This window comes from Myotis lucifugus, unplaced genomic scaffold (assembly GCF_000147115.1).
Source record: "Myotis lucifugus unplaced genomic scaffold, Myoluc2.0 scaffold_28, whole genome shotgun sequence".
NCBI lineage: Eukaryota > Metazoa > Chordata > Mammalia > Chiroptera > Vespertilionidae > Myotis > Myotis lucifugus.
In genome coordinates this window covers 8627182-8637878 of record NW_005871076.1, presented here as the reverse complement: position 1 = coordinate 8637878, position 10697 = coordinate 8627182, and the positions used below count along the sequence as shown (strand labels likewise).

Here is a 10697-nt window from a genome sequence, read left to right as displayed (position 1 = left end):
CTGTTTCCCTCTCTGTCACACAGGAATCTTAACACCCACCCTGTGGCCGCTGGGGGTCTGAGTGAGAGGAGGCATGCTTAGAGTAAGTGCTTAATAGTACATGCCAATATTAATGAATAATAATAAATGTATAGTTTGATAGGTCTTTTTCTGTGTGTCCGTGGGAATCCACAACCAAGCTAGGGAGACAGGCAGGGGTCACTGTGCGTGAAGAGGGAGGGCGCTGAGGACATAGTGCTCAGAGTCTCAGGGAAGAAACCATGTAGCAGATGCTGGGAGAGGCTAGTCAACACAAATTCTCACACCCAGGAAACCGTGCTGGAGCTTGCGTCCCACCCCCACTCACCCACCACTGCCACACCACGTTTTCACTTCTCGAGAGAAGCAGGTGGATCAACAAACTGTGACGATTGTCTATTTGTCTGGAGGTCTGTGTCCCCTGCAAAATGCTTGGTGGCCTTTAGCGCTGAGGGAGGACGAAGGCTAACCCAGTGGTGCCTCTAGAAATCCTTTGATACACACACCCCTGCAGACTAATCGCTGAGAAATTTATCTTTCAGTCCAAACTAAGATTTAAAAAAGTATGATTGAGTATCATCATGGACCCACAATTTCTGTCCCCAAGAAGATAACAAAACACTCCCCTGACATGGGCCTCCTTTGCTAAAACTCCTCCTCCTCCTCCTCTGTGGGAGGGGCTGGGCTGCAGGAGGGGGTGGGGGGGCACTTGTGCCTGCCCCTCGCTAAAGGAGCTGCACAGCCCCAGGGACCCGGCCACTGAGCTCATCAGAGAACCTCACTTTGGCCAAGGGCTGTTTGCAGTGCGGGTCACATGGGATGTTGTTGAGGTTGTAGTTGATCGAAAATAAAAGCTGAGCAAAGCCCTTGGAGAAATTCTGTCTCCTGTTGCTCTAAACTTCCCATATCATTGTGGTCAGAAGTACCCAAGAAGTCTAGCCCACTAGGCAGGGGAAGCACTTCTATTTCTGACTGTACCCAGAAAAACAGTCCCCATCCTAGGTGCCTCTAAGCTCTCCCCAAGCTTGAAGCCTTCAGGCTGCAGGGGAGGGGGCCATTCTGATGGTCAAACCACCCCAATTCCTCTGCACCCAGCCAGGCACTGCCCCGGCCGTGGTGGTGCTAGCGGAGGTGCTGGCTGGCTGTAGGGATCCCAGGGTTCCTCTGGTTTGTGTTCTGACCCAGGGCCTGCTCTACAACTTACTCCTGGCTCGGCCCCAGCACTTTCTGTGCATAAACATGCCCACATTCTTGAGTGCTCTCCCCGCTTCTGGGCTTGCCAAACTGCTGCCTTCTCCCACCATTAGCCTCTCAGGGCCCCAAACTCTTGGCGATGCCTGAACCTGCCTCCCCCAGCACCCACAGCTGGGGCGCCTCAGACATGCCCTTGTCCCCCAGTAGCAGCCCTCAGCTCCCCCCACAGCCTCAGCCCCCGGCAGCCATTCAGCCCTTGGGCAGAGCTTGTTGCTCTTTGTTCTGAGCAGCAAGGTGGGAATAAGCACCTGGAGACCAGATGTGTCCTTTTTTTCATATATATTTATTCCAAAATAAAGATATAAAAATCTAAACAAATATATATTTTTAATTATAAAAAATATAACAATTTATTTTGATTTAGCGTGGCTTACTTAATTTTTAAACTGCAACAACTTAAAGAGAAGGCTTTTAAAATTCAATAAATAGAATAAATACTATTTTTTATCTTTATGCTCTGCCTCTCATCCTTTCTTTCTGGAAAACTCCCAGGAGGCTGTTGAGAAACGTCAGTGTGTTGCCTGTAGTGGTTTGGTTGCACGGCTGTTCACAGGAAAAATTCTGTGGGGATAAAAGTGAACAAAGACGGAGTGGTTATAGCAGTATGGAACCCAGCAGCCCAGGAACTGCCCTGCCCAGAACCTGCTGAGGGGACGGGGTTCCTTGGGGAGAAGCTGGGCAAGCAGTAGGGAGCTTGAGACACAGAGCAAATGGATGGGGAAGCCCAGGGCTAGCATTTTGTGTAGACATGCAGGTGGCTGACTTTGTGGTAGGATTTCAGGACACACACACACACCCCTATCAAATGCTCCTAAATTTCTTTATTAGGGAAAACCTTTTCTTGGACTCTTTGAGGCCAAGAATTTTGTTACTGTCCTTTTGGGTTGTCCTTTCAGGGTCATTTATAGCACAGTGGTGAAGGGCAGGGCCTTGGGGTCACAGAGACCAGAATTCAAATCTCAGCTTTGCCACTTATTAAATACTAGAAGACCAGTGCACGAAATTTGTGCACAGGGGTGGGGGGGGGCTCAGCCTGGCCTACACACTCTCCAATCTGGGACCCCTCGGGGGATGTCCAACTGCTGGTTTAGGCCTGATCCCGCAGTTGGACATCCCTCTCACAATCCGGGACTGCTGGATCCTAACTACTCACCTGCCTGTCTTCCTGATCACCCCTAACTGCTCCCCTGCTGGCCTGATCACCCCTAACTGCCTCTGCCTGCCAGCCTGATGCCCCCAACTGCTCCCCTGCTGGCCCAATTGCCCTAACTGCCCTCCCCTGCCAGCCTGATCACCCCTAACCACCTCTACCTCGGTCCCCACCACCATGGCTTTGTCCAGAAGGACGCCTTCCAGTCTAACTAGCACAGTATCCTTTCATTAGTATAGATGTAGCCTTGGGAAAATTAGTTAACCTTGCCGAGCCTCAGTTTCCTCTTCTCTAAAGTGAGGGTGATAAACCTGACAAGTCTGCAAGGTAGCCACGCAATGAAACAGTATATATTAAGCCCTTAGAACCACATGCTGTTGATGGTAGAAACATGTTCCATTGGTTCTCAACCTTCTGGCCCTTTAATACAGTTCCTCATGTTGTGACCCAACCATAAAATTATTTTCGTTGCTACCTCATAACTGTAATGTTGCTACTGTTATGAATCGTAATGTAAATATCTGATATGCAGGATGGTCTTAGGCAACCCCTGTGAAAGGGTTGTTCAACCACCAAAGGGGTCGCGACCCACAGGTTGAGAACCACTGCATTAGGCAGCTGAGCGAAGGGCCCTCAGCCTTCTATGAGCTCGGGTGGCGGTGCTAACTCCCAAGGTGCCCACTCCCCTCCCCAGCCCTCCAGGGACAGGGTATAGGCTGCAGAAGATAACATGCGGATGGGCATGTAGAGCAAATGGCCAGCTTTCACCTGGATCTGGGTGAGTTTTCCTTTAAACACCTCCTTCCAACCCTCCCCCAAACCTTCTTTAACGTGCAGGCTGCAACTGCCATTCTGTTGCTAATAGGTTAGCAAATTGAATCTCTGGATAAGTTAGTGTTCTGTGGGCTATGGCCCCGACTCCCTAGATTTTAGCATCTAATTACAATCGGATTTAGTAGGTGGAGAGAAGGTGTTTTTAAAGCTAGGGAACATCGGGCTCTCCGAGGCAGCGCTCACTTAAATCTGTGGTTCTGATTCATTTTCTGATATATCTCTTATCGACCTTGAACTACCAGTTCCACCGTCATCATCCATTCTCACTCAGACAGGCTTGGCATTACATTCACATAGAAACAACTGAGCCGAGTAGGGATATCACAGATGCAAACACACTCACTGGGCACTTGCTGTTCTTCAGGGCTCCAACCGTTTTCCTCACCCGATTGAAAACCAGGGGGAAACTTGCTCGCACTGTGGTGTTGGCCATCTGGGCCAGGCCCTCCTGGAAGCAGGGTGTGGTGCAGTTGTCCTGGGAATATTGAGAGGGAATTAGAAAAAGAATGCTTTTAGACACTATTTTAATTTAACCAATGGAGCCGAAACGGACCACGTCCCTTGCCGGTCTAGGAAATGACCAGTGTTTCTGGGGAGGCCCTTCGTCCGCAGCAACACTCCCTGCAGGTTTCAGGATGTTCTATCCAGGGAGCCTGAGGCCTGTAAAAGGGTCGTTCAACTGGAAATCAGCCAGTTCAGAGTCTCCTGGTCAAACAGTGCTCCCTGTTCCAAGTCTGGCAATAGTGAGTTTGAAAGTCAGAGAAGAAAAAGCCCTTGCACACCAGCCGGATGGGATGTGCTCATGAATGCAGCGGTGTTTCTGTAGGAGCTAACCTCGTGGGCTGGGACGAAGGGCGGAGCGGGTAGAGTTGCGTGGTGCTGCCTGTCCGGTTCTCAGCTGCTGGGTGGGCCTGCCCTCAGCTGGGGCGGGAGCTCTGGTTCTCCCAGTCCTTGCTTCAGAGAAAGCAAGCAGGGCCCTTTGGATAAGTTCTTCCTCCTCACCTCAGCCAGAACGTTCCTGCCACGCTTCCTCTTCGCTCAAGTGGGCATTGAATTTCCAAAAGCCCTTTCCACTTCCCCTCCACCCACAACCTTGGCCACTGTCCTCCCAGAAGGCCCCCTACATCAGCTAAGTAGACAGTGCGTCCAGAGAAAAGAGAAGCGTGGCCGTTTTATTTACATTGCTTTGCAACCTTAGAGTTATCGTCAAATGCATTAGAAATTAATGTGATATGGGCTGTATCATCTGTTATCATCTCAGTTCCAGTTTGATTCAATAATGCACCTGGCACAGCTCATTTAAAAGGACAATCAAGATTCTTTTTTAAATATTAAAAAGTGATCAAACTTCTCAAGGAACATAGAGCTGACCAACTACAAAGAAATCTATATGGCCGAAACCAGTTTGGCTCAGTGGATAGAGCGTCGGCCTGCGGACTGAAGGGTCCCAGGTTCGATTCCGGTCAAGGGCATGTACCTGGGTTGCGGGCACATCCCCAGTGGGAGATGTGCAGGAGGCAGCTGATCGATGTTTCTAGCTCTCTATCTCTCTCCCTTCCTCTCTGTAAAAATCAATAAAATATATATATATATATAAAAAAGAAATCTATATGATATAGAATTCCCAGAGCCTGGTTTTTAAAGGACATACTAATCGGAAACAATTGTAATTAAGTAACACTTGCTTATCTAAAATACCAAATAAAGCAATTATTTTTGCTTAAACACTTTAAAAAAGAACGAGATCAAGATTATAGGCTTTTACTATACTTACAGAAGGAATGGGCAGACACAAGCAATTGGTCACCTGCAAAAGAGTAATTTCAAAGTGAAGATTCCAGATATGGAAATTAAATTCAGCTTGGAAAGATCTTAACAGAGCATTTACTCACATTGCCGCTACAGCTGCATGTTGACAGTGGATCTTTCTAAAATAGATTAAGAGACAAGAACCCTTAATGTGTGATGTGTTTTTCATTCTCCCAAAATAATGCACTTACATTTCAGTAGCTGCCTTCTCCACTGGTGCCCCTCTCCGCAGCTTACCTGTAGGTTATCAATGAGGTGCGTGACGTCCTTGATCCCTACCAAGGTCAAACACCCCTGCCCAGCCACGGAGCTGAGGAGAAGGGCAGAGGCAAGGGCCACAGTCAGGAGCATCTTGACACAGAGCTGGAGCTCAGCCTGCAGACACCTTCACATCGAGGCGTATTTAAAGCTCCCTTGCAAATGTGGAAAAACCCCGACATCAAACTGATACCAAGTGCCCACTTTTTCTTTGTAAGTTTAGGTCACTTGACATTGAAAAAAAAAAGATATACATATTATAGCAAACTGAGTCACTTGGCAAAGACTATGTTGTATTATCTCAGGAAATATCATTCCTTAGAAAAAATGCTTTTGAAAAGGTTGGGTGTGAAGATGCTATAGGAAAAGTTAAAGATCTTAAAACACACACGCACACACACACACGCACACACACACACACACACACACACACGCACACACACACACACACACACGCACACACACACGGCAGAGGTTCTGGTTGTGAGAGTTAAAACACTCTCCACGAAAGCCCAGGGCTGTATTTTCCCTCTTTCACTTTATTGGAAATGCGATAGAGTAATAGCCAGACACGGGTGTTCTGAGGAAGGTGGGGCTGGGCTGGGCTGGGTGGGAAGAGGGTGGCGGACGGGGCAGGAGGATGAGAGATAGTGCAGTTTCCTGAGCTGCTCTGTGGGACAGGGTTTTTGCAACCTCGGTCTTTGCAAACTCAGTCTAGTCACTGCTACCTCAACCTTACTGTACTTTATTCCCAAATCTTAACGATGTCTCTCTCGCCTGGGGCCAGAGTCTGCCCCTCACACAAATGCATCCCGATGCAAGTATTCCTTTGAAAAAGGGTCTCAAGAGGATCTCTTCACTGTAAGAACAAGAATGCAGCAAGCGAGCCTGTTAGCACTGGCCTTGAAACTACATAGCACTGTGCTACACAGAGGGAAAACTCAGCGCTTGCAATGGGATCGTCGCTAACGTTTATTGAGCACTTACTGCATACCAGTCACAGTTCTAAGCACTTCATGGGAACCACGCCATGGAAGGGTAAGCCAGGAGTTGTGGTCCAAGTCAGTGTCTCTTCTCCCATTGCCCTTCTGCTCACTCAGCTCAGGCCTCTGGATAGAAGGGAGGGGCTTTGACACCACCGGCTGCCTCATCTCTGAAGGGCTGGAGGCCCGTCCTGTCCTGTGCTGTCTGGGAGAGGGCTTGATGGCCCATGAGCCAGAGGCCTGGTCTTGGTGTAGCCACGTACCCACCATCACTGGTATCTCGGGTAGGTCCTGGTTTACTAGGAGGAGCCGCACATATTCAAGTCAGGAAAAAAGTGAGCAAACTAACATTTTTTTTCTCCCCAGGCCAAACTCTGGCCTGCCCAGTTGGGCTTGGGTCACCACCCTCCTACCCACCCCAAAAGCTGGTGCAGGGAAAGGTGATCAGGGGGCACCGGAGCTCCTGGGGCAGGTTACCAGCCTTTCCAAGCGTCAGTGTACCGCCAACCCTCCCCTGCACGGGAACCGGGAGGATGGCCCAGTCCTACCTCCTGGAAGGGCAGGAGCATTCCATTCAGGATGCTTCCTCGGGAGTGAGCCAAGTTTATTGGGAACTTGGGCTGGTCTCTTTCATACTCTGCTCACGTACTGCTTCCACCTTACCTACCACCCTCCAGTCACAGTGGTTTCTTTCTAATTCCAGCCTCCAGGCCTTTGTTCTTGCTAAGTTCTGCCTGGACTGTTCTTCCTCAATTCTTCCATGCACATCCATTCTCATCCTTGAGGTCTAAACCCAAACGCCTCCTCCTCCATCTCCTCCATGAAGCGCCCCCTGACCACAGTAATCATTGCAATCTTCATGATTCTGTCTTGATATCTATTCCTCCTAGGACAGTGGTCGGCAAACTGCGGCTTGAGAGCCACATGCGGCTCTTTGGCCCCTTGAGTGTGGCTCTTCCACAAAATACCGACTTCTGCGCATGGGCCATGAAGTTTCAATCGCACTGTACGTGCACGCCCGCACATGGTATTTTGTGGAAGAGCACACTCAAGGGCAAAGAGCCGCATGTGGCTCGCCAGCTGCAGTTTGCCGACCACTGCCCTAAGGGGATATTAGTTCCATGACAGCCAACATGACAACTGATTCTTGTTCATTACTGTATTCCCAGGTCTAGATGAGTGCTCAGGAATTACTGCTTAGATAAATAAATGACAAATTTCATTTTCTTAAAAGGGTTCTTAAATTTATATTATTTATGAAGTGACCAATAGATGTTCCCAGTGGATCCGTAACAAAAATAGATACAACATTTTAAAAACCTGAGCAAGGAAAGCATTTCACAAGTGATTAAGCAATGAGCCATGTAAACATGCTTATTGTGTAGTCCCTTGAGAATGTTGAAGTGCTGTTCAGCCTCTTCTCCCTTTCAATTCTGACAGTAACTGCATGAGGAAGGCATGTTCGTTGTGGGAACTCCAATGCTGTAAAGGATGAAGCAGAGTTAGGTGACTGTGGTCTACAATTCTTGCCCACTTCCCCACCCACTCAGTTATAGAAAAAAAATTAAGAATATTTAAATGGTAGTTCAGCAGTTCAAAACACCATTAGAACAGCAGATGTTTATCTAGGCAGGCGACAGCTTTTGAGGTTTAGCTTCTAGGATTTCTTTCAATATCAAAATGTAAGTATGCAAATGACCTCCTGCAGAAAACATAAACCAAGCTCAGAAATTAATTACTCATTATTTTAAATATCAAGAAGATTGGAAAGTAGGATGCTTACCAAGATTTAGTCTAGATAGCATATTTTACAATAAATGACAATACTCAACTCACTTACTTTGTTCCAAAGATAACATATGACATTTTTATTTTGTGATAAAAAAGCCCATGTGTCATGAATTATTTCTTTAGGAATAAAACAAAATAGTTAATTGTTCTGGGAAGCCACAGCACAAAATGACACACACAAATGGCATGAAATTTCTAAGTAAAACCCATTCTGCGTTTTTCTCTAAACAGCCAAGAGATAACTAATTATGAGAACCCTCGAGTACTAATTTCTTAATCAAATAGTTATGTCGAAGTCGATCGGTATTTCCCAACCAATGGGATGGGCAAGCCCCGTGGGATGCGCTGTCCTCCCCACAGGAGCTTCTTCCCAGGGAGTGTGACTTCCAGCTGGGTGTCCTGCACCTCTTGCCTCACATCCCTCCTCAGCGAGTTCTGGGCCCTGTAGACACAGGGCTGACTGGGCCCTGTTAGGCTCCCGCACCATTTCCGTAGCTCCAGACACCTCCCCGCTACTCCTCACTGTCCGGGAGCAACAACCCCCGCTACTCCTCACTGTCCAGAAGCAACAATCCGGGCTGTCCTTGTAAATGGAATGTTTCTGGCCTCGCATCGACACAGCCCGTCATTAGCTGAAAGCTGCCTCTGTATTTGTCAGAGACTATGGGACCCCCTTTGCTGCCCCCATTTTCTTGGTGGCCATCTAATTAAGAAAGAATGAGAACTCCTGCTCAGGGTCGCACTGGGGAAGGCCCTAGAACAGCGGTTCTCAACCTGTGGGTCACAACCCCTTTGGGGGTCGAACGACCCTTTCACAGGGGTCGCCTAAGACCATCAGAAAACACATATATAATTACATATTGTTTTGTGATTAATCACTATGCTTTAATTATGTTCAATTTGTAACAATGAAATTGGGGGTCACCACAACATGAGGAACTGTATTAAAGGGTCGCGGCATTAGGAAGGTTGAGAACCACTGCCCTAGAATCTGTTGAACCCTTAAATGCAAGGTAACATATTAAGCACTTTATGGGGAAGAACATATCAAGCAGAGGGAACAGATGGAACAGAAAGGGCCTCTATTTTGATAGCTACTGTGTGCAGGTTTTATTTCCTAGCTGGTTATTAGTGGTGCATAAATAATGAGCTTCTGCTCTGAGCCAAGGACCACATTCCTTAATGGCGGCAACAACAATCATTAATCACTAACACATCCCCTGCAGGCCTTTCTGCACTACCCAGAGAGGGGTCCCTGTGGCGCTGTTCTGGATTCCTGTTGTCATTTCTTTCTCGATGTCCGGAGCCCTCAATGTCCTGCGAATGAAGGAGGAGGATGTGCTCAAAGTCCTTGCAGCAGGAACTCACGTAGGTGGCACCAATCTTGACCTCCAGATGGAGCAGTCCATCGACAAAGGAAGAGTGATGGTGTCTACATCAGAATCTGAACAGAACCCGGGAGAAGCTTCTGGTGGTAGCTTGTGCTGTTGATGCTGTTGAAAATCTGGCTGTGGGATTGGGCCTAAACCGGCAGTCGGACATCCCTCTCACAATCCAGGACTGCTGGCTCCTAACTGCTCACCTGCCTGATCGCCCATAACCACTCTGCCTGCCAGCCTGATTGCCCCCAACTGCCCACCCCTGTCCGCCTGATCGCCCCTAACTGCCCCCTCCTGCTGGCCTGATCGCTCCCAACTGCCCCCCAACTGGCCTAATCGCCCCAAACTGCCGCCCCCCCCCCCACGCCACATCCCAGGCTGGGGACAAATGCAGGCAGCGTCACATCAGCACTGGGTGGGGATGCACATAGGCAGCATCACGTCAGCGCTGGGTGAGGATGCATGCAGGCAGCATCATGTTAGCACTGCGCAGGCCTCTGCTGGGGGCTGTCCCTGGGCCGGGCCGTGCGGAGGCCCTCCTGTTGATGGATTGTGCCAGTGTAATGCAAGTCCCTGATGCTGCAAGTTCCCGCCCACCCGCGCCTGCTGCGACACAGCCTGCTGATCGGTCATTACACGTGAGGGCATCCCAACCAATTTGCATATTACCCTATTATTAGTATAGATGGTGAGAAACTGAAGTTTTAAAAAACTAAATGACTTGCCCAGGATCACATGGCTATTTATTACTCGATAATGAGCCATTTTCTTTTGAGCACAGTCTGGACAGCATCACACAGATTTTGGTATGTAGTTTGCCCACTCATTAATTTCTTAATAATCTGTAATGTCACTTTTGGTTTCTTCTTTGATGGAGTTCCTGTTGTTTTTGCCTCTGTAGGGAGCCTTTTTGTTTCTTCACCAGAAGTTGACTAGTTGTGCTCATTCTTTTTTATTCCTGCCCATAGCCCATTTGATCTTAAGATCACACTGTTTTTCCAGTAAAAAAAAAAAAAACTTTTCTATTCGTTTTTTTATCTCCAATCTCCTTTCTCCCCCTATTGTATATATGTTGAAATCTCCTAAACTTATTTTTCATACCTTTGCTTTTGTTGTTTTTATTTCTGATTTCTGGGGAAATTTAGGATTGGATCTTTTCGCAATTCAATTATCTGAAGAACCCAACCCCTTGTTTAACAGTCTCTATTTAGGTTCTTTCCC

The 10697-nt window shown here is 48.0% G+C and overlaps 1 protein-coding gene across 1 annotated transcript; it reads right to left on the bottom strand.

Moving 5' to 3' along the window:
• Positions 1-1722: 1722 nt before the first annotated feature.
• Positions 1723-5416, bottom strand: IL9 (interleukin 9). Its single transcript, XM_006086627.1, has 5 exons — positions 5303-5416; positions 5149-5184; positions 5031-5063; positions 3600-3731; positions 1723-1833 (listed from the first exon to the last, which is right to left on the bottom strand). The coding sequence occupies exons 1-5, from the start codon at positions 5414-5416 to the stop codon at positions 1723-1725; spliced, it is 426 nt and encodes a 141-aa protein (XP_006086689.1).
• Between the last annotated feature and the right edge of the window lie 5281 nt (positions 5417-10697).

Bases quoted from the DNA above. Each gene is read 5' to 3' on its own strand.
- IL9 (XM_006086627.1), bottom strand. From the start codon at position 5,416: ATGCTCCTGACTGTGGCCCTTGCCTCTGCCCTTCTCCTCAGCTCCGTG. The intron at 5,185-5,302 runs GTAAGCTGCGGA...AATCTATTTTAG, and splicing joins ACCTCATTGATAACCTACAG to AAAGATCCACTGTCAACATG. The intron at 3,732-5,030 runs GTAAGTATAGTA...CAATATTCCCAG, and splicing joins TGTGTCTGCCCATTCCTTCT to GACAACTGCACCACACCCTG.